General features: G+C 48.7%; 3 protein-coding genes across 3 annotated transcripts; all 3 read right to left on the minus strand.

Annotated features, from left to right (window-relative positions):
* Positions 1-589: 589 nt before the first annotated feature.
* Positions 590-9,781, minus strand: LOC114808146 (butyrophilin subfamily 1 member A1-like). The gene is made up of 7 exons (XM_029055862.2): positions 9,662-9,781; positions 7,181-7,286; positions 6,627-6,980; positions 3,125-3,406; positions 2,373-2,514; positions 1,964-1,984; positions 590-811 (listed from the first exon to the last, which is right to left on the minus strand). The coding sequence occupies exons 2-5, from the start codon at positions 7,263-7,265 to the stop codon at positions 2,396-2,398; spliced, it is 840 nt and encodes a 279-aa protein (XP_028911695.1). The 5' UTR covers positions 7,266-7,286; positions 9,662-9,781; the 3' UTR covers positions 590-811; positions 1,964-1,984; positions 2,373-2,395.
* A 1,203-nt stretch (positions 9,782-10,984) lies between these two features.
* LOC100090434 (butyrophilin subfamily 1 member A1-like) lies at positions 10,985-22,710 on the minus strand. The gene is made up of 7 exons (XM_029054945.2): positions 22,578-22,710; positions 22,082-22,161; positions 20,109-20,214; positions 19,554-19,907; positions 15,781-16,062; positions 15,032-15,170; positions 10,985-11,263 (listed from the first exon to the last, which is right to left on the minus strand). The coding sequence occupies exons 3-6, from the start codon at positions 20,191-20,193 to the stop codon at positions 15,058-15,060; spliced, it is 834 nt and encodes a 277-aa protein (XP_028910778.1). The 5' UTR covers positions 20,194-20,214; positions 22,082-22,161; positions 22,578-22,710; the 3' UTR covers positions 10,985-11,263; positions 15,032-15,057.
* Positions 12,589-13,428, minus strand: LOC114808068 (butyrophilin subfamily 1 member A1-like; the record flags this gene model as incomplete). Its single annotated transcript, XM_039910860.1, is given in 1 exon segment — positions 12,589-13,428. A coding segment is annotated over 1 exon segment (549 nt), but the record flags the coding sequence as incomplete, so codon positions are not given.
* Positions 22,711-23,563: the final 853 nt, after the last annotated feature.

The following is a 23,563-nucleotide window of genomic DNA, read 5'->3' on the forward strand; positions in this document are numbered from 1 at the left end:
AGTCTTGGGATAAGTGAGGGTCCAGTATTCTTCCTCACAAAAACCCACAACCCAGAATTTTTGCACAGATGCCAAAGTAATTATCCTCTTTCTACTTACACTTTACCCTCTCGGGGTTGCACCTGAAGAGTTTACAGTACTCTACCAGTCTTGATTACTGGAGGGAGAGACAAGCAGAGGTATACCCATTCCACTGTTAGCTTGGCCAGTGGCTAGCAAGTGGAAGGCAATCTGATACAAGCAAAGACTCCCATGTGCTGGACAGCAGCGGCGTTGGAGAGAGTCGAGGGCGGAGACCCACGTTTATGAGCAGAAGGAGGCATTGATAAACCACTTCTGTATTTTTACCAAGAAAGCTCTAAGTATACACTACTAGAATGATTGCAGATGAAGGTGGGGTGCTCTGGGAGAGAAGTGGCCACAGTGTCGCTATGGATCAGAGATGACTCGACAACATAAGACAAGGCAAGACTCATATTTTCCTTAGAAACACTCAGCCCCCACCACTGTTCACTCTCACTTCCACCTCCTGGTAATGTCTTCCAAAAGTGAAGCCCTCACACCCCAGCACAAAAGAAATATTCATTCATTCATTCAATCATATTTATTGAGCACTTCCTGTGTGTAGAGCACTGTACTAAGCTCTTGGGAGAGTAGAATATAACGACAACCAAACAAATTCCCAAAATACGATCAAATCTCTCAGGATGGTCGAGCAGATCCTGACTTGTGTATCCCTGAGTCATGCTTTTCCGATCCTCGGGCAGGATGAGTTGGGGATGAGCTGTGTCTGAGTCCAGAATGACATCCACTGCGGTAGAGAGTTCAAATGTCAATCCTGAGGACTCAGTGACTTGGGGGTCAGTGACTGTGGGACCTCCAGAGCCTGTTCCCTTGTTTCCAAGGGAAGGAATGCAGACTGAGAGATCCCCAAGACCTGGAGTGGGGAATCTTCCTCCGTCTTTGTCTTTCCCCTCCCTCATCGAATGATCTAAGACTGCAGCCCCAACCACCTCTCCTAGGACTCTCCTATGGATGGAGCAGTGCATGCTGAGAGCGACCATGTAGGACTGGGGAGAGATGTAAAAAACAGAGGGAAAGTGACCAAGTCCAGCAAACACATGGCCTGGTGTTACAGGATGACCCTTCACAGTGACTCCGGAGATGGAGAGAGGAAAGGTGTCGGGGTCTCTAGGGGAGGGTGGGATCAGAGTACCCAGGTGATCAGTGGGACCATTTACCTTATGTGACTTGGCCCGTCTCCAGGCAGGAAGGAAACAAACAGAAGTGAGTTTTATCCCTATATTTGGGCCCGTGCTCGCTCTCCCCTCCCTGTGACCTCACCCCAACAACGAGGTTCTGCCTTTCTACCCCTCCTCCTTGCCCTCAAAATCCTCCACCCCCGGTCCCCACCCAAACTTGCAAGGCCTTAGTTAGAGGTGTCTGTACTCCCTCTCACTGTCTCCTCCTCCAACCCCACTGACCCCAGCCCAGCACATAGCAGCGTCACAACAGCCAGCACCCAACTGGACCAACTTTTGGGAGGACACCGAGAGCGTCCAATTATATTGTCAGCGTGGCTCAGTGGAAAGAGCATGGGCTTTGGAGTCAGGGCTCATGAGTTCGAATCCCAGCTCTGCCACTTGTCAGCTGTGTGACTGTGGGCAAGTCACTTAACTTCTCTGTGCCTCAGTTCCCTCATCTGTAAAATGGGGATTAAGACTGTGAGCCCCACGTGGGACAACCTGATTCCCCTGTGTCTACCCCAGCGCTTAGAACAGTGCTCGGCACATAGTAAGTGCTTAACAAATACCAACATTATTATTATTATATTGTCCCATGCCCCCCCCCCACCCCAGCCCTTAAGCCCTCTGGGCTTCCAGCTCAGGTCAGCAGCTATACCCACCAACCCCAACCAGACTGCCCACACTCCCGCTTGGGATCCAGGGGAAACAGAACTTACTGAGCTCAACAAGTGATGACTCTGAAAAGGGAACAGAAAGAAACCAGTTATCCCCACAGACTGGGGGACACGTCAGAGCCCGGGATCAGCCAGCCCTGGCTCTAAGTAGCCCCACTTCTAAGGGAGTGCTCCAAAATTCAAAATCACAGCCATTGTCCCAGTAAGCTCCAAGAAGTCTCCCTGGGTTGGTTATCAGGGAGCGTCTTCCTGAATCTGGAGCTCCATCCTCCAGGAAACTGGAGTTGGGTTTTGTGACTGCTTCAAGGAGCAGGGAGGATGATGGAAGGTTGTGCTTGGTGCAAAATGTGGGAACTGGGGCTCTGAAGTCTGTGTTTGATTCACCACCCTCCCCTACATTCTGGGCCCCAGCGGGGACTAGGATTGGATGGTCCTATCCCACCTCCTTTACCTTTTAACGTGCATTTGGCTCCCTTACTCTTTATGCAGTTTCCAGATAAAATAACCGGCACAGGCGAGGAATGGTAGCAGAAAAAGCACAATCACACCCAGCATCACCACCAGCCAGGTAGAGACTCGTAGGTGGACAGGAACTGAAACATTGTAACCAACACACACCTTTAATCAGAAAAATGGGCAAACCCAAACTGTGTGGAATGAACTGGTGGTTCCCAAGTTCCTTGGTCTCTCCCCCAGCCCACTCGGCCCCAATTCCTCCAGAGGAAATGGAGAATCTGAAGTGTCACTAAGGAAAGGATGGGAAGGAAATGTTTACATTGGCCAGTCTGGACCCGGAGGTGACTCCATTCCTTGGAAGGGAAGATGGAGACTGGGAGAAAAATGGGGCAGAGGATGGGGACAGTTCTTTCTCTCTCTAAGTAACAAATACAGGACCCCATACACCCAACTCTGTTGCCCCTCTTCCAAGCCCTTAGTACAGTGCTCGGCACAAAGTAAACACTAAATAAATACCATTGATGATGACCCAACGCATGGAGCTCGGGGAGGGAACAGATGGTCAGGGCTCTGTTTGGACTCAGTTTCTCTCTCCCCCATCTATAATTCCACATCCTGTGGAGTTGACCAGATTCTTCCAATCCACAAACCACAATGAACCAGGAAATCTCTGCTTCTGCTCAGCTTCCCTGGGCCTCCCTGCCATAGATCTCCATGTCTGAATAGGGGTTTGGGAGTGACACTGACCTGCTATGGAAATCCCTGCCTCCTTCCCCTGTGGTAGGAGAGGGCTCTCTAAGGAGCAGGACACATTCCCCTCGAAGCCTTCTTGGACCAATACAGACAACTTCACAGCAAACAGGCCATCTGTGTCTTGGCTTAGGGACTCAGACCAGGATGGAACCATCTCTCCTCTGGCATCTTTCCACCGCACCTGGGGCGCCGGGTACCATCCAGTTGTCATGCACCCCAGCCAGATCCCTTTCATCTCGTGCCCCTCCAGGCGGATTTGGGGTTCAGAGCCCACAGCTGGGAAAGAAAAGATCTGGGTGGGCCCTCCAGCCCCTGCCCTGTTGGGGGGCTTCATGGATGTAATAATGATAATAAGAACAATAATAATAGTAATAGTGGTATTTGTTAAGTGCTTACTATGTGCTAGACTTAGCTCTGGGATAGCTACAAGATATTTGGGTTGGACCCAGTACCTGTCTCACACAGGTCTTCCAATTTCAATCCCCATTTTACAGAAAAGCTAAACGTGACATAGAGAAGTAAAGTGATTTGCCCAAGGTCACATAGCAGACAAGCGGTGGAGCCAGGATTAAAACCTTAGGTCCTTCTAACTCCCACAGCTGTACTCTATCCACTAGGCCTCGCTGCTTCTCCTCGGGTCCCAGACAGTGAGGTGAAGGGAAGAGAAGGATCCCTTTGCATTGGTTGGAGAAACTGAGAACCCAGAGCTAAGGGCTTATTAACTTGTTGTGGGCAGGGAATGTATGGGTTATATTGTACTCTGCCAAGTGCTTAGTACAGTGCTCTGCACATAGCAAGTGCTCAATAAATACAATTGACTGACTGAATACCTATACTGGGATAGAATCCAAGGGAAAGTCCTGGCTTCTAGCTATTTGTTAAGTGTCTACTTTGGGCTAGGTGCTGTACTAACAGCTGGAGTAGAACAAGTTAATCAGGTCAGACACAGTCCTGTCCCACATGGGGCTCACAGCCTTAATCCCCATTTTATAGATGAGGTCACTGAGACCCAGAGAAATGAAGTGACTTGCTCTGAATTAGGCTCTCAGGAGAGTACAAGAGAAGCAAAATATTTGTGTGATGAAATACTTTTCTGCTTTAGATCCAAATCTTTCCACATTTATTAAGTGGGAAGTAGAGCCCAAGTAGCTTTGCTCCAGTCACCTCCATCTGCACTCTAATCTTAACTTGTCTGAAACTGAACCTGAATCCTCCAAAAGCTCTCTCCTTTTTCTTCCCATTCTCATCAAAGTCTCCATCCTTCCTATCTCACCGGCTGACAACTTGGCAACCATCTTTGAGAACTCCCTCACAGTTCCTCTCTCCCTCACTCTCTAAATCCCACAGGTTCTTCCACAGTAACATTTCCCAGATCCTTCCTTTCCTCTAGATCTTCACAATTAGCGACTGGAATATTCTTGCAGCTGGAACAGCCTCCTGACAGGTCTCCCTGCCTCCAGCCTCTCCCTTCTTTGGTATCCATCAAGGGCAGATATCACATCCCCTATCTTTCTGAAGTTCCTTATGCCCCTAATTCACAACGCTCCCCAGGCAGAGGATGATCAGCGCCTCTGGTAATGATGCCTGAATTGTCACAAAATCTGGGTTATTTGGATGTCAATTGATGAAGTTTTGTTTTGGGAAAGCAGCATGGCTGTGTTAAAAGAGAACTCATCTGATAGTCAGAAGACCTGGGTTCTAATTCTGGCTCTGCCACTTGTTTTGTGTGTGACCTTGGGCAAATGACTTATGACATCTCCAAGAAGCTTTACCGGTATAAGCCCTCCTTTCCTCTTCTCCCACTCTCTTCTGCATCACCCTGACTTGCTCCCTTTACTCATCCCCCCATCCAAGGCCCATGACACTTGTGTTCATAGCTGTAATTTATCTACCTATTCATTTATTCATTTATTTATTTATTCAAATTATCTGTCTCTCCCTCTAGACTAAGCTCATTGTGGGCAGGGAATGTATCTGTTTATTGTTGTATTGTACTCTCCCAAGACCTTAGTACAGTGCTTTGCACACAGAAAGCGCTCAATAAATATGATTGACTGAATGAATGAACTTACCTAGAGAAGCAGCGTGGCTTAGTGGTAAGAGCACGGGCTTGCGAGTCAGAGGACATGGGTTCTAACCCTGGCTCTCCCACTTGTTTTGGGGTGGGGGGGTTTTAGTACTTGTTAAGCAGTTACTATGTGCTAGGTCATGTTCTAAGTGCTGGAGTAGATAAAAGCTAATCCATTTGGATACAATTCCTGTCCCACATGGGGCTCACAGTCTCAATCCCCCTTTTCCAGATGAGGGAACTGAGGCACTGAGAAGTGAAGTGACTTGCCTTTGGTCACACAGCAGACAAGTGGTAGAGCCAGAATTAGAACCCATGAACTTCTTACTCCCAGGCCCGTGCTTTAGCCATCACGCTATGTTGCTTCTCACCTATCTGCTGCATGACACTGAGCAAGCCACTTACCTTCTCTGTGCCTCAGTTACCTCATCTGTAAAATGGGGATTAAGACTGTGAGCTCCAAATGGGACAACCTGATTCCCTTTGTATCTACCCCCTTGCTTAGAAAGGTCCTTGGCATATATTAAGCACTTAAAAAATACCATTATTATTATTATTATTATTGTTACTATTTCTTTCTCTGTGCCTCACTTACCTCATCTGTAAAATGGGAATTCAATTCTACCCCCTCTACTTAAATTGTGATCTCCATGTGGGACAGAGACTGTGTCCAATTTGAATATCTTGTATCTACCTCAGCAATTAGTATGGTGCTTAGCACATAGTAAGTGGTTAACAGATCCCATTTTTTTGGTATGCATAAAGCATGTTTGATGGACCTGGACTTCATCTAAGTGATGGGATTTTGAGCATCCTGGACAAAATAATCCTGGATATAGTCTCAAACTGAGAATGATCCAGTGAGATGGTTTCCCAGAAAACACTGTCACTGTACTCTCCTAAGTGCTTAGGTCAGTGTTCTGCATGTAGGAAGCAATCACTAATGATAATAATAATAATACTTGTAGTAGCTGTTAAGCACTTACTATATGCTAGGCACTTTACTAAGCACTGGGGTGGATCCAAGCAAATCAGGCTGGACATGGTCCCTGTCCCGTATGGGGTTCACAGTCTCAATCCCCATTTTACAGATGAGGGAACTCAGGCCCAGAGAAGTGAAGTCACTAGCCTAAGGTCACAGAGCAGATAAGTGGCATAGCGGGGATTAGAATCCATGACCTTCTGAATTCCAGGCCTAGGCTCAATCAAGACCACTAATTAAATAATTGTCTGATGTATTGTCCAGGAGGAGTTTAAGGAGGGTCAGGGTGGGGACTTGGGCAGGAGGAGAGGACACTATGGAGTGACTTGGAGTTGAAAGGGATTCTGGGTAGACAGGACAGAAAATGATGGTGCCTGAGACTGGGAGAGAAATGTCCCCCATTGGTCACAGCCAGGAAGGGTTACAAGGTCAAAACAGCCATTCACCTGTCACCTGCAGCTGCAGGGTTGTGTTCTCACTATTTCCACCATGTTGGAAAAAGCAGCGATACTCTCCATCATCAGAAACTCTGACAGGGCTTATTTTCAGTGTCAAATTCCCATCAGTGATGGTGTCCTTCAACAGCTCCGTTCTCCCTTGATACTCCTTCATCTGATCTCCAGTCTGGTCCTGCCCATGCTCATACACGTGCACGGCTGGGGAGAGCTGGGATCGAAACCACCTCACCTCCATGCCCTGAGCATCCATCTTGGGTTCCAGGTAACAGTTTAATTTAGCGTCACCTCCAACTTGGACCTTGATGGGCTCACCAGGTCCAATCACTTTCATTTGAGCTGTAACTAAAGGATACAGTTAGAGAGGGGGTCCCGGTGAGGATAAGATCTCCCACCCTAAGGAAGACAAAGTCACCCCTTCTCAAACCTCTCAAGGACCCAGGACATCTTGATAGAGGGAATGCACATTTTTCTCATCACTGCCTTTGAAGGGAGACATGCAGAGAAAGATGTGAGGTGCCCTGTGGAGAAAGAAAAAGTCTTACCTGAGTTCTGTGAAGGTAACTGGAGAAGGAAGAGGGAGAAGATGCAGCAAGGCATAGAGGATGCTGGGAAACCCCTCACCTCCATCACTGCTGGAGCTAGAGAAACCTAGGGATAATTGGACAGAGATTGGGATCCTGAAGGAAAGGCAGGAAGGTGTTTGGGGGCAGATATTCAGGGCAACTGCAGCCAATCCTTTTTTTTTTTATGGTGACCATTGAGTGCTGCTCTCTGCCAAGACCACCAGCAGCTATCAGGTGAGTGGGGGTGCTACAGCCCAGTGTCAGCTCTGTGTGGCAGTCACTCTGTCTGTCAGTGGGATCCGAACCATCCTCCCCATGCTACCCACCTTCTCGTCCACTTGCTCATCAGGAATAGGCAGAAGCAAGAGAGCATAAGCAGCACTGAGCAGTTTGGGACTGATCTGAGAAGAGGTCTGGCCTAATAGGATAAGACACAGGCCTGGAGGTCAGAGGGACCTGGGTTCTAATCCCAGACCTGCCAGTTGTCTGTTGTGTGACCTTGGACAAGTCACTTCATTGGGCCTCACTTACCTCATATGTTAAGTGGGGATTAAGACTGGGAGCCCCATGTGGGACAGGGACTGTGTTTGCCTGATTAGCTTGTATCTTCCCCAGAGCTTAATATAGTGCCTAGCGCATAGTAAGCACTTAATAAAACCATTACTATTACAATCATCATTATCATTCCCCCAAGTGGGGTCTTAGTCCTGGAGCCTCAGGGTTAGGGCTGATCTGCCCTTCTCAGTGGGAGACCCCCCCACCCTGTATCATGGGCCGAGCACAAGGGGATTTGGGTCCTGTCATGGGGACAGATTCCCTGCTGCCCCACAGCCACCAATGGCCCATCTGTGCCCCGGTCCCCCAAAGCCACAGATATCAATCCTTTGGTCAAACCCATGGTCCTCCGCTTCACCTTTGCACTTGGATTTGCACACTTTATTCACCCCACCCTCAGCCCCACACCACTAATGTCCCTATCCGTAATTTACTTATTTATATTAATGTCTAGACTGTAAAATCATTGTGGGCAGGAATTTGTCAGTTATATTGCTATAGTTTACTCTCCCAGTGCTTAGTTCAGTGGTCTGCACCCAGTAAGCGCCCAATAAATACAATTAATTGACTGGTCCTTGGTTTTTCCTCACATTGGCTGAAGCTTCTCATACCAAACGTCTTCTCCCATGATGGTCCTTGACCGCTCCCTCTCCCGCCCCTGGACCCAACCCAATTCCTGAGCTGCGATTGGCTCGACTCTGGCGATGGAATGGGGGTGTCCTCCTTGGCCCGTTTTCCACCAGGCGCCAAAAGGCTGCCGTGAATGTGTCAAAGCCTCTCCACGGCCGTCCACTGGTCGGTTATCTCAAGAGCCAGCTGGAGCAGGGCTGGGTGGGAAGGTACAGGGGTGGGGTTCTCCCCAGAGATATTGGGGAGAGAGGCGGGCAGCTAGAGGCCTTCTCCCCATCTCTGTGTCCCAGGGTATGAGTTGGGCCACCACCCTGAAACAACCCTAGGATTCAATCAGCTTGAATGGAAGGAGAAAGTGAAAGATGGTGACACCCTCCTCCCTCCTTCTCTCTTTGACCTCTCGTGACTCTTGGCTCCACCAAGCGCTGTCCCTTCTGTTCCCCACCTTGGAAGCTTACAGACATGGACAGTGTCCAACCTCTAGACTGTAAGCTCGCTGTGGACAGTGAACACGTCTGCTTACCGTTGTATCGTACTCTCCCTAGCGCTGAGTACAATGCTCTGTACAAAATAAGTGTTTAATAAATATGATCGAATGAATACACCTAAATAGATTGTATCTACCCCAACTCAGCACAGTGCCTGTCAGATAGTGAGCTTTTAATAAATAGCATTAAAAAAGGAGGGAGGAACATAAAGGGAAACTGAGTCTGCCAGGGCCCCAGGAGTCTGAGCCCAAGCAGATCCGGAAGACCCCACCCTTACCCCACGGCTCTGTGGAACATCCAGCCCCCCTATGTCTGCTTGATTCTGCCCAAGTCTTCCTGCCTCTGCCTTCCGGAACCTGTAGTTTCCCCAATCAATCAATCAGTCAATCAATCATTGGTATTTACTAAGGGCATATTATGTGCAGAGCAGTGCTCTAAATGATGGGAGCATAATAATAATAATGGTATTTGTTAAGCGCTTACTTTGTGTCAGGCATTGTACTAAGCACTGGGGTGAATACAAGCAAGTCGGGTTGGACACTACCAGAGAAAACAATACAGAAAAATTAGCAGATACGTTCCCTGCCCATAACGAGCTTACGGAAGAGCTTAGGTTGAGGAGGTGGAGGGATTGAGGGGAAAGGACAAAGCCAGGATCAAAGGGAGACAAAGAAGCAGGACTATCCCCTAACATACACTCGAAGAATCCAGACTCATCCCAGCAGCAGCCACCACCCCAGCTGCCAAGTCACCTCCGTCTGGCCCCATACCGTCCATCTCACCTTACCCTGATCGTCCACGGGGAGATTCTGCCCGGGCACGAGGAGTTGGGGTTCGACGTGAACTGGGGGAAAAGATGAAAGGAAAAGTGGGGATCCCCAGGGGGAGAGAAAGGAGGAATGGCAGGTGGGGGAGAGGAGGCAGAGGAGACTGAGGGGGAGGAGCCGGGCTGACTCTGGGGTTAAACCCTTGGGGGGGGCCTCTGGTGACATCTTCTGTATCTACACTGGGGATTGGCTAGGCAGTCCAAGGAGGTGGGAGCAGGGTGGGGTGGGAGATCTGAAGACAACTATCTGTCCTTTGCTGGGCAGAGCAGGTTTGGGGTTAAGGAAGGGTCCTTCTTACCTCAGGTAGCAGCACCATCTTGCCTGTTTTGAGTGGGTTTGAAAGGCAAAAATGAGTCGTAGAAGGAGTAATAGTTATCATAAGAGGTGCAGTTTTAGTAGTAGTAGTAAGCGTAGCAGTAGTAATAGTAGTAGTAGCCATTTCAAAAGCACCAGTAATAGAAGTTTTAGAAGAAGCAGTCGTGGTAGTAGTGGTAGTTGTGGTACAAGCAAGAAGGAAATTAGCTGGCTTTGCAAAAGGGGGTGCCTGAGTACTCAACTCTCCCCAGATAGCATGGCCTAATGGATAGAGCATGGGACTGAAAATCAGAAAGATCTAGGTTCTCATCCCAGCTCTGCCCCTTTCTGCAATGGACCTTGGGCTAATCGTGTCACTTCTCCGTTCCTCAGTTTCCTCACCTGTAAACTGAGAACTGTAAACTGATAGAAGCAGCGTGGCTCAGTGGAAAGAGCACGGGCCTGGGAGCCAGACGTCATGGGTTCGAATCCCAGCTCTGCCACTTGTCAGCTGTGTGACTGTGGGCAAGTCACTTCACTTCTCTGGGCCTCAGTTCCCTCATCTGTAAAATGGGGATTAAGATTGGGAGCCTCCTGTGGGACAACCTGATTACCCTGTATCTACCCCAGTGTTTAGTACAGTGCTCTGCACATAGTAAGCACCTAACAAATACCAACATTATTATTATTATTATTAAACTGGAAATTAAGATGGTGGAATAGGGACTGCGTCCAACCTGATTAACCTGTGCCTACCCCAGCGCTTAGAACGGTGCCAGGCACATATTAAGCATTCAACAAACACCAATCAAAAAAAAAATTCCCACACTGCCATGCAGTCAGAAACCCGCACACACCCTCACATGGGTTTATTGATAGGGGGTGGGAGTAAACACAGCCAAATGGACATTCTGCAGTTCAAATAGCTTTGATGGGTGTGGAGTCTTCCCTTCTTCCCCTCCAGTAGAACCCCAAGATGACTCCATCAGTTAATCAATCGGGGCTATTTATTAAGCAGTTACAAGCAGTTGAGAGGATACCATATAACAGAGTCAATAGACAGGTTCCCTGCCCACAGTGAGCTTACAGTATAGTGGGGGAGAAAGACATTAAAACAAGCATTCTGCTCCTGGGTCTTCTTAGTGTTGACACCAGCCCCTTCTGTGACCTGCTCAAGGCTTGCTATGCCCCAGTCGCAATTTCTGCTGCTCTCGCAATTTCTGCTGCTCTCGTATCCCTTTTGAAATGCAGATCAGGAACTCTTCGTCCTGTGCAGAGAAGCGGAGGTGTTGAGTCCACATTCTTGAGTGGTAAGGAGAGCGTTCTTGTGCATCATGGGCGTCGTGCAAAAGTGTTTCCCTTCAGCCGGGGTGGCTCCCTCTTTCAACATGCTCATTCTCAACACATAAGCACCCTGGGTAATTTTCCTACATCCAATTGTGAATCAATTATTAACATTTACATTATTTCTATAAGACAGGAAAGATGATGGTGCCATCCATGGATGGTGGATGATGGTGGGAAAGTCAGGGGGAGGACAGGAAAGCTCAGGTTGGGAATGTGATGTTAATGACAATCTTTTAAGGGTGACATTTTGACGTAGGCTTATCCCCCTCTAGACTGTAAGCCCCACTATAGACTTCAAGCCCCCCTCTATTCATTCATTCATTCAATCATATTTATTTAACGCTTACTCTGTGCAGAGCACTGTTCTAAGCCCTTGGAAAGTACAATTAGGCAACAGACTCTAGACTCTAAGCTTGTTGTGGGCAGGGAATGTATCTGTTTATTCTTGTATTGTACTCTCCCAAGTGCTTAGTAGAGTTCTCTGCACACAGTTAGCGCTCAATAAATACAATCGATTGAATGAATGTTGCTGTTCTCTCCTCCCCTGGCTCCATACAATCCTTCCTGCTCCTCGATTCTGGCTCCCAAAAATCCGCTCTGGTGATGCTCTGGTTCCCAGCCACAACGTGGGTCCCCTTAGCTTCCTCCCTAACCCCAGCCCTGATCCTTCATGGGCTTCCTTTCCCCATCATTTCCTCCATTCTCACCCAGGGCAGCTGCGGGAGCAGAGTGTTCCAGAGATCAGCAAAAGCTTCCCAGTGTCCCTTCTTCACTTTGCTCCTACCCTGTTGGGGACCCTCCCTCAGTGGCAGCAAAAGCAGCAGCAGAGACCCCCGAGCTTGAGCCTGGTTCAGGGGAACAGCAGAGAAATCTTAGAGAAGCTGTGTGGCTCACTGGAAGGAGCACGGGCTTAGGAGTCAGAGGTCATTCATTCATTCATTCAATAGTATTTATTGAGCGCTTACTATGTGCAGAGCACTGTACTAAGCGCTTGGAATGAACAAGTCGGCAACAGATAGAGACAGTCCCTGCCGTTTGACGGGTTTATGGTCTAATCTGGGGAGACAGACAGACAAGAGCAATGGTGTTCTAAGCCCAACTCCACTACCTGGCAGCTGTGTGACTTTGGGCAAGTCACTTAACTTCTGGGTGCCTCAGTTACCTCATCTGTAAAATGGGGATTAAAAGGGTGAGCCTCACATGGGACAACCTGATTACCCTGTATCGACCCCAGCGCTTAGAACAGTGCTCAGCATATAGTAAGTGCTTCACAAATGCCAACATTATTATTATTAAATTGGGGACACAAGTAGCTGCAGCCCTGGAAGGGGATGGAGAGCTGCAGGGTGCAGAAGGCGGAGACTGGGAGGATCCCTAAGGGGCAAGAGGGACCCCGGGGCTGAGTTAGTGGAGGATCAATGGGACATCAGCCCCAAGGAGGGAATCTTCATGCCCAGCAGCTGAGGCTGTTTCCTCCTTCCCGGGATATGGGTGGACACTGGAGTCAACTAAGAGGGGGCAGGAACAGGATTGGATCTTACTCTGCCACTCTGGGCACAGAGCAGATTGTCAGGGGGATTGGATCTTCCGTCCAAAGATGGAAGAGAGGCCGGAGGGTCCCAGAGAAGGTAATATGAGGGAATGTTTAGATGTGGGATCCATCAGTCCCACCGTAGAATGAGATGACTCCAGCCTCGTAATCCAGGTAAACCCCCACCCGGCAAAGAGGCTGAGGTAGGAAGAGAGAAGTCTTGGGATAGGTGAGGGTCCAGTATTCTTCCCCATTAAAACCTACAATCCAGAATTTTTGCTCAGGTGACAAGGTAATCGTCCCCTTTCTACTCACATTTTCCCTAATAACACCCAGCCCCCATCCACTGTTCAATCCCACCTCCACCTCCCAGTAATGTCTCCCAGAGCTGAAACCCTCACGGCCCAGCACACAGCAAGTACGATTAAATCTCTCAGGTGTGTCAGGCAGGTTCTGCCGTGCGTCTCCCAGATTCACACTCTTCTGATCCTCAGACAATTTGAGTTGGGGATGAGCTGTGTCTGGGTCCAGAGTGACATCCACTGCAGAGAGAATTCAAGGGTCAGTCCTGAGGACTCAGTGTGACTGGGGGGTCAGTGCCGGTGGGACCTCCAGAGCCTGTTCCCTTGTTTCAAAGGGAAAGGATGCAGACTGAGAGATCCCCAAGACCTGGAGTGAGGAGCCATCCTCCATCTTTGTCTTTCCCCTCCCTCATCGAATGATCTAAGACTGCAGCCCCAACCACCTCTCCTAGGACTCTCCTATGGGTGGAGCAATGCATGCTGAGAGTGACCATGTAGGACTGGAGGGAGATGTAAAAAAGAGAGGGAAAGTGACCAAGTTCAGCAAACACATGGCCTGGTGTTACAGGATGACCCTTCCCGGTGACTCCGGAGATGGAGAGAGGAAAGGCGAAAGGGTCTCTTGGGGAGGGTGGGATAAGAGCACCCAGGTGATCAGTGGGACCATTTACCTAATGTGATTTGGCCCGTCTCCAGGCAGAAAGGAAACAAACAGAAGTGAGTTTTATTCCTACATTCAGGCCCGTGCTGGCTCTCCCCTCCCTGTGACCTCACCCCAACAGTGAGGTTCTGCCTTTCTACCCCACCTCCTTACCCTCAAAATCCTCCACCCCCTGTCCACGCCCAAACTTGCAAGGCCTTAATAATGTTGGTATTTGTTAAGCACTTACTATGTGCAGAGCACTGTTCTAAGCACTGGGGTAGATACAGGGTCATCAGGTTGTCCCACGTGAGGCTCACAGTTAATCCCCATTTTATAGATGAGGTAACTGAGTCACAGAGAAGTGAAGTGACTTGCCCACAGTCACACAGCTGACAAGTGGCAGAGCGGAGATTCGAAACCATGACCTCTGACTACCAAACTTGGGCCCTTTCCACTGAGCCACGCTGCTAGTTAGAGGTGTCTGTACTCCTTCTCACTGTCTCCTCCTCCAACCCTGCTTCAGCCCCCCAGTGATGGAGACCCAACCCCACTGACCCCAACCCAGCACATGGCAGCCCCACACCAGCTAGCACCCAAGGTTCAAGGATTCAAATGGGACCAACCTATGGGAGGACACCAAGAGAATCCAATTATATTGCCCCAAGGCCCCCCCCACCCCCTCTCTACTCCCAAGCCCTTAAACCCTCTGGGCTTCCAGCTCAGGTCAGGAGCTATACCCACCAACCCCCAACCAGACTGTCCACACTCCCGCTTGGGAACCAGGGGAAACAGAACATACTGAGCTCAACAAGTGACGACTCTGAAAAGGGAACAGAAAGAAACCAGTTATCCCCACAGACTGGGGGACACGTCAGAGCCTGGGATCAGCCAGCCCTGGCTCTAAATAGCCTGACTTCTAAGGGAGTGCTCCAAAATTCAAAATCACAGCCATTGTCCCAGTAAGCTCCAAGAAGTCTCCCTGGGTTGGTTATCAGGGAGCGTCTTCCTGAATCTGGAGCTCCATCCTCCAGGGAAACAGGAGTCGGGTTTTGTGACTGCTTCGAGGAGCAGGGAGGATGATGGAAGGTTGTGCTTGGTGCGAAATGTGGGAACTGGGGCTCCAAATTCTGTGTTTGTCTGATTCATCACCCTCCCCTACATTCCGGTCCCCAGCGGGGACTAGGATTGGTTGGCCCTACCCCACCTCCCTTACCTTTTCACGTGCATTCGGCTCCCTTACTAGATAAGCGGTTTCCAGATGAAAAAACCGGCACAGGCAATGAATAGCAGGAGAAACACAATCACACACAGCATCACCACCATCCAGGTAGAGGCTCGTAGGTGGCCAGGAACTGAAACATTGTAACCAACACACACCTTTAATCAGAAAAATGGGCAAACCCAAACTGTGTGGAATGAGCTGGTGGGTTCCTAAGTTCCTTGGTCTCCCCCCAGCCCATTCGGCCCCAATTCCTCCAGAGGAAATGGAGAATCTGAAGTGTCACTAAGGAAAGGATGGGAAGGAAATGCTTACATTGGCCAGTCTGGGCCCAGAAGTGACTCCATCCTTTGGAAGGGAGGAGGGAGACTGGGAGAAAGATGGGGCAGAGGATGGGGACAGTTCCTTCTCTCTCTAAGTAACAAATACAGGACCCCATACACCCAACTCAGTTGCCCCTCTTCCAAGCCCTTAATACAGTGCTCGGCACAAAGTAAGCACTAAATAAATGCCATTGATGATGACCCAACGCATGGAGCTCGGGGAGGGAACAGATGGTCAGGGTTCTGTTTGGACTCAGTTTCTCTCTCTCCCATCTATAATTCCACATCCTGTGGAGTTGACCAGATTCTTCCAATCCACAAACCACAATGAACCAGGAAATCTCTGCTTCTGCTCAGCTTCCCTGGGCCTCCCTGCCATAAATCTCCATGTCTGAATAGGGGTTTGGGAGTGACACTGACCTGCTATGGAAATCCCTGCCTCCTTCCCCTGTGGTAGGAGAGGGCTCTCTAAGGAGCAGGACACAGTCCCCTCGAAGGCTTCTTGGACCAATACAGACAACTTCACAGCAAACAGGCCATCTGTGTCTTGGCTTAGGGACTCAGACCAGGATGGAACCATCTCTCCTCTGGCATCTTTCCACCGCACCTGGGGCGCCGGGTACCATCCAGTTGTCATGCACCCCAGCCAGATCCCTTTCATCTCGTGTCCCTCCAGGCGGAGTTGGGGTTCAGAGCCCACAGCTGGGAAAGAAAAGATCTGGGTGGGCACTCCAGCCCCTGCCCTGTTGGGGGGCTTCATGGATGTAATAATGATAATAAGAACAATAATAATAGTAATAGTGGTATTTGTTAAGTGCTTACTATGTGCCAGACGTAGCTCTGGGGTAGCTACAAGATATTTGGGTTGGATCCAGTACCTGTCTCACACAGGTCTTCCAATTTCAATCCCCATTTTACAGACGAGCTAAACGTGACATAGAGAAGTAAAGTGATTTGCCCAAGGTCACATAGCAGACAAGCGGTGGAGCCAGGATTAAAACCTTAGGTCCTTCTGACTCCCACACTGACTCCCAGCTGTACTCTATCCACTAGGCCTTGCTGCTTCTCCTCGGGTCCCAGACAGAGAGGTGAAGGGAAGAGAAGGATCCCTTTGCATTGGTTGGAGAAACTGAGAACCCAGAGCTAAGGGCTTATTAACTTGTTGTGGGCAGGGAATGTATGGGTTATATTGTACTCTCCCAAGTGCTTAGTACAGTGCTCTGCACATAGTAAGTGCTCAATGAATACAATTGACTGACTGAATACCTATACTGGGATAGAATCCAAGGGAAAGCCCAGGCTTCTAGCTATTTTTTATGGTATTTGTTAAGTGTCTACTTTAGGCTAGGCGCTGTACTAACAGCTGGAGTAGAACAAGTTAATCAGGTCAGATACAGTCCTGTCCCACATGGGGCTCACAGCCTTAATCCCCATTTTATAGATGAGGTCACTGAGACCCAGAGAAATGAAGTGACTTGCTCTGAATTAGGCTCTCAGGAGAGTACAAGAGAAGCAAAATATTTGTGTGATGAAATATTTTTTTGCTTTAGATCCAAATCTTTCCACATTTATTAAGTGGGAAGTAGAGCCCAAGTAACATTGCTCCAGTCACCTCCATCTGCACTCTAAACTTGTCTGAAACTGAACCTGAATCCTCCAAAAGCTCTCTCCTTTTTCTCCCCATTCTCATCAATGTCTCCATCCTTCCTACCCCACCAGCTGACAACTTGGCAACCATCTTTGATACCTCCCTCACAATTCCTCCTACTCTCACTCTCTAAATCCCACGGGTTCTTCCATGGTAACTTTTCCCAGATCCTTCCTTTCCTCTAGATCTTCACAATTAGCGACTGGAATATTCTTGCAGCTGGAACAGCCTCCTGACAGGTCTCCCTGCCTCCAGCCTCTCCCTTCTTTGGTATCCATCAAGGGCAGATATCACATCCCCTATCTTTCTGAAGTTCCTTATGCCCCTAATTCACAACGCTCCCCAGGCAGAGGATGATCAGCGCCTCTGGTAATGATGCCTGAATTGTCACAAAATCTGGGTTATTTGGATGTCAATTGATGAAGTTTTGTTTTGGGAAAGCAGCATGGCTGTGTTAAAAGAGAACTCATCTGATAGTCAGAAGACCTGGGTTCTAATTCTGGCTCTGCCACTTGTTTTGTGTGTGACCTTGGGCAAATGACTTATGACATCTCCAAGAAGCTTTACCGGTATAAGCCCTCCTTTCCTCTTCTCCCACTCTCTTCTGCATCACCTTGACTTGCTCCCTTTACTCATCCCCCCATCCCAGCCCCATGACACTTGTGTTCATAGCTGTAATTTATCTACCTATTTATTTATTCATTTATTTATTTATTCAAATTATCTGTCTCTCCCTCTAGACTAAGCTCATTATGGGCAGGGAATGTATCTGTTTATTGTTGTATTGTACTCTCCCAAGGGCTTAGTACAGTGCTTTGCACACAGAAAGTACTCAATAAATACGATTGACTGAATGAACTTACCTAGAGAAGCAGCATGGCTTAGTGGCAAGAGTACGGGCTTGCGAGTCAGAGGACATAGGTTCTAACCCTGGCTTTGCCACTTGTTTGGCAGGGGGGTTGGGGGGGTTAGTACTTGTTATGCACTTACTATGTGTTAAATACTGTTCTATGTCCTGGGGTAGATACAAGCTAATCCAGTTGGACACAATTCCTGTCCCACATGGGGTTTACAGTCACAATCCTCATTTTTCAGATGAGGGAACTGAGGCACTGAGAAGTGAAGTGACTTACCTAGGTCACACAGCAGACAAGTGGTGGAGCCAGGATTAGAGCCCATGACCTTCTTACTCCCAGACCCGTGCTCTAGCCATTACACTATGCTTCTCACCTATCTGCTGTGTGACACTGAGCAAGCCACTTAACTTCTCTGCACCTCAGTTACCTCATTGGTGAAATGGGGATTAAGACTGTGAGCTCCCCATGGGACAACCTGATTACTTTTGTACCTACCCCCTTACTTGGCACATAGTAAGCACTTAAAAAATACCATTATTATTATTATCATTTCCTTCTCTGTGCCTCACTTACCTCGTCTGTAAAATGGGAATTCAATTCTACCCCCTCTACTTAAATTGTGATCCCCATGTGGGACAGAGACTGTGTCCAATCTGAATATCTTGTATCTACCCCAGCAATTAGTATGGTTCCTAGCACATAGTAAGTGCCTAACAAAACCCATTTTTTTGGTATGCATAAAGCCTGTTTGATGGACCTGGACTTCATCTAAGTGATGGGATTTTGAGCATCCTGGACAAAATAATCCTGGATGTAGTCTCAAACCGAGAATGATCCAGTGAGATGGTTTGCCAGGAAACACTGTCATTGTACTCTCCTAAGTGCTTAGGTCAGTGTTCTGCATGTAGAAAGCACTCACTCATGATAATGATAATAATAATAATAATATTTGTAGAACCTGTTAAGCGCTTACTATATACTATGCACTTTACTAAGCACTGGGGTGGATCCAAGCAAATCAGATTGGACATGGTCCTTGTCCCGTATGGGGCTCACAGTCTCAATCCCCATTTTACAGATGAGGGAACTGAGGCCCAGAGAAGTGAAGTCACATGCCCAAGGTCACACAGCAAATAAGAGGGACGGGGGGATTAGAATCCATGACCTTCTGAATTCCAGGCCTGGGCTCAATCAAGACCATTGATTAAATAACTGTGATTGTCCAGGAGGAGTTTAAGGAGGGACAGGGTTGGGACCTGGGCAGGAGGAGTGGACACTATGGAGTGACTTGGAGTTAATAATAATAATAATGTTGGTATTTGTATTTGTTAAGCACTTACTATGTGCAGAGCACTGTTCTAAGCACTGGGAGAGATACAGGGTGATCAGACTGTCCCATGTGAGGCTCACAGTCTTCATCCCCATTTTACAGATGAGGTAACTGAGGCACAGAGAAGTGAAGTGACTTGCCCACAGTCACGTAGCTGACAAGTGGCAGAGCCAGGATTCAAACCCATGGCCTCTGACTCCCAAGCCCGGGATCTTTTCTCTGAGCCACGCTGCTTCCCAGCCAGTTGAAAGGGATTCTGGGTAGACAGGACAGAAGATGATGGTGCCTGAGACTGGGAGAGAAATGTCCCCCATTGGTCACAGCCAAGGAGGATCTCAAGGTCAAAACAGCCATTCACCTGTCACCTGCAGCTGCAGGGTTGTTTCCTCATTATCTCCTTCATCATCAAAATAGCAGCGATACTCTCCATCATCAGAAACTCTGACAGGGCTTATTTTCAGTGTCAAATTCCCATCAGTGATGGTGTCTTTCAACAGCTCTGTTCTCCCTTGATACTCCTTCATCTGATCTGCGGTCTGGTCCTGCCCATGCTCATACACGTGCACGGCCGGGGAGAACTGGGATCGAAACCACCTCACCTCCATGTGCTGAGCATCCTTCTTGGGTTCCAGGTAACAGTTTAATTTAGCGTCACCTCCAACTTGGACCTTGATGGGCTCACCAGGTCCAATCACTTTCATTTGAGCTGTAACTAAAGGATACAGTTAGAGAGGGGGTCCCGGTGAGGATAAGATCTCCCACCCTAAGGAAGACAAAGTCACCCCTTCTCAAACCTCTCAAGGACCCAGGACATCTTGATAGAAGGAATGCACATTTTTCTCATCACTGCCTTTGAAGGGAGACATGCAGAGAAAGATGTGAGGTGCCCTGTGGAGAAAAAAAAAGGTCTTACCTGAGTTCTGTGAAGGTAACTGGAGAAGGAAGAGGGAGAAGATGCAGCAAGGCAGAGAGGATGCTGGGAAACTCCTCACCTCCATCACTGCTAGAGCTAGAGAAACCTAGGGAGAATTGGACAGAGATTGGGACCCTGAAGGAAAGGCAGGAAGGTGTTTGGGGGCAGATATTCAGGGCAACTGCAGCCAATCCTTTTTTTTTTTATGGTGACCATTGAGTGCTGCTCTCTGCCAAGACCACCAGCAGCTATCAGGTGAGTGGGGGTGCTACAGCCCAGTGTCAGCTCTGTGTGGCAGTCACTCTGTCTGTCAGTGGGGTCCGAACCATCCTCCCCATGCTACCCACCTTCTCGTCCACTTGCTCATCAGGAATAGGCAGAAGCAAGAGAGCATAAGCAGCACTGAGCAGTTTGGGACTGATCTGAGAAGAAGTCTGGCCTAACAGGATAAGACACAGGCCTGGAAGTCAGAGGGACCTGGGTTCTAATCCCAGACCTGCCGGTTGTCTGTTGTGTGTCCTTGGACAAGTCACTTCATTGAGCCTCACTTACCTCATATGTTAAGTGGGGATTAAGACTGGGAGCCCCATGTGGGACAAGGACTGTGTTTGCCTGATTAGCCCGTATCTTCCCCAGAGCTTAATATAGTGCCTAGCGCATAGTAAGCACTTAATAAAACCATTACTATTACAATTATCATTATTATTCCCCCAAGTGGGGTCTTAGTCCTGGAGCCTCAGGGTTAGGGCTGATCTGCCCTTCTCAGTGGGAGACCCCCCACCCTGTATCATGGGCCAAGCACAAGGGGATTTGGGTCCTGTCATGGGGGCAGATTCCCTGCTGCCCCATAGCCACCAAGGGCCCATCTGTGCCCCGGTCCCCCAAAGCCACAGATATCAATCCTTTGGTCAAACCCATGGTCCTCCGCTTCACCTTTGCACTTGGATTTGCACACTTTATTCACCCCACCCTCAGCCCCACACCACTAATGCCCCTATCCGTAATTTACTTATCTATATTAATGTCTAGACTGTAAGATCATTGTGGGCAGGAATTTGTCAGTTATATTGCTATAGTTTACTCTCCCAAGTGCTTAGTTCAGTGGTCTGCACTCAGTAAGCGCCCAATAAATATGATTAATTGACTGATCCTTCGTTTTTCCTCATATCGGCCTAAGCTTCTCATACCAAACGTCTTCTCCCATGATGGTCTTGGATCACTCCCTTTCCCGCCGCTGGTCCCAACCCAATTCTTCAGCTGCGATTGCCTCGGCTCTGGCGATGGAATGGGGGTGTACTCCTTGGCCCGTTTTCCACCAGGCGCCAAAAGGCTGCTGTGAATGTGCCAAAGCCGCTCCACGGCCGTCCACTGGTCAGTTATCTCAAGAGCCAGCTGGAGCAGGGCTGGGCGGGAAGGTGCAGGGGTGGGGTTCTCCCCAGAGATATTGGGGAGACAGGCGGGCTGCTAGAGGCCTTCTCCCCATCCCTGTGCCCCAGGGTATGAGTTGGGCGACCACCCTGAAAGAACCCTAGGATTCAAGCAGCTTAAATGGAAGGAGAAAGTGAAAGATGGTGACACTCCCTCTCCCTCCTTCTCTCTTTGACCTCTCGTGACTCTCGGCTCCACCAAGCACTGACCCCTTCTGTTCCCCACCTTGGAAGCTTACAGACATGGACAGTGTCCAACCTCTAGACTGTAAACCCATTGTGGACAGTGAACATGTCTGCTTACCATTGTATCCTACTCTTCCTAATGCTGAGTACAATGCTCTGTACAAAATAAGTGTTTAATAAATATGATCGAATGAATACACCTGAATAGACTGTATCTACCCCAACTCAGCACAGTGCCTGGCAGATAGTGAGCATTTAATAAATAGCATTAAAAAGGGGGGGAGGAACATAAAGGGAAACTGAGTCTGCCAGGGCCCCAGGAGTCTGAGCCCAAGCAGATCCGGAAGCCCCCACCCTTACCCCACAGCTCTGTGGAACATCCAGCCCTCCTGTTTCTGCTTGATGTCTGCCCAAGTCTTCCTGCCTCTCACTTCCGGAACCTGTAGTTCTCCCATTCAATCAATCAATCAATTATTGGTATTTACTAAGGGCATGTTATGTGCAGAGCAGTGCTCTAAATGATGGGAGCACAATAATAATAATGGTATTTGTTAAGCGCTTACTATGTGTCAGGCATTGTACTAAGCGCTAGGGCGAATACAAGCAAGTCGGGTTGGACACTACCAGAGAAAACAATACAGAAAAATTGGCAGATATGTTTCCTGCCCATAACGAGCTTATGGTTGAGGAGGTGGAGGGATTGAAGGAAAAGGGCAAAGCCAGGACCAAAGGGAAACAGAGAAGCAGGTCTATTCCCTAATATACAGCCGAAGACCACAGACTCATCCCTGTAACCACCATCACCCCAGCTGCCAAGTCACCTCCGTCTGGCCCCAAATCATCCATCTCACCTTACCTTGATCGTCCGCGGGGAGATTCTGCCCGGGCACGAGGAGGTGGGGTTTGACGTGAACCGGGGGGGATGATGAAAGGAAAAGTGGGAATCCCCAGGGGGAGAGAAAGGAGGAATGGCAGGTGGGGGAGAGGAGGCAGAGGAGACTGAGGGGGAGGAGCCGGGCCGACTCTGGGGTTAAACCCTTCGGGGGGGCCTCTGGTGACATCTTCTGTATCTACACTGGGGATTGGCTAGGCAGTCTGAGAAGGTGGGAGCAGGGTGGGGTGAGAGATCTGAGGACAACTATCTGTCTTTTCCTGGGCAGAGCAGGTTTGGGGTTAAGGAAGAGTCCTTCTTACCTCAGGTAGCAGCACCATCTTGCCTGTTTTGAGTGGGTTTGAAAGGCAAAAAGGAATAGTAGGAGGAGTAATAGTTGTCATAATAGTAGCAGTAATAGTAGTAATCATTCATTCATTCATTCAATAGTATTTATTGAGCGCCTACTATGTGCAGAGCCTCCTGGAGGAGATGGGCTCTCAGTAAGAATAGTAGTAGCAGTTTTAGCAGTAATAATAATAGCGTGCAAGGAATGTAACTTGTTTACTGTTGTAGCGTACTCTCCCAAGCGCTTAGTACAGTGCTCTGCACACAGTAAGTGCTCAATAAATATGATTGAATGAATGAATGAAAGGTAGCAGTAGCAGTAATAGCGGCAGTAGCCGTTTTAGAAGTAGCAGGAGCAGCCGAATTGTACTTTCCAAGCACTTAGTACAGTGCGCTGCACACAGTAAGCGCTCAGTCAATACGACTGAACAAACAAATGAATAATATCAGTAATAGTAGCAGGAGTCGTAATAGTGATGGCAGTTATTGTAACCAACAAGGAAGCTAGCTGGGTTTGCAGAAGGGGGTATCTGAGTATTCAACTCTCCCCAAATAGCATGACCTAGTGGGTAGAGCGGGGGATTGAGAGTAAGAAGGACCTGGGTTCCAGTCCCAGCTCAGCC

The sequence above is a fragment of the Ornithorhynchus anatinus genome, chromosome X5 (assembly GCF_004115215.2).
Source record: "Ornithorhynchus anatinus isolate Pmale09 chromosome X5, mOrnAna1.pri.v4, whole genome shotgun sequence".
Taxonomy (NCBI): domain Eukaryota; kingdom Metazoa; phylum Chordata; class Mammalia; order Monotremata; family Ornithorhynchidae; genus Ornithorhynchus; species Ornithorhynchus anatinus.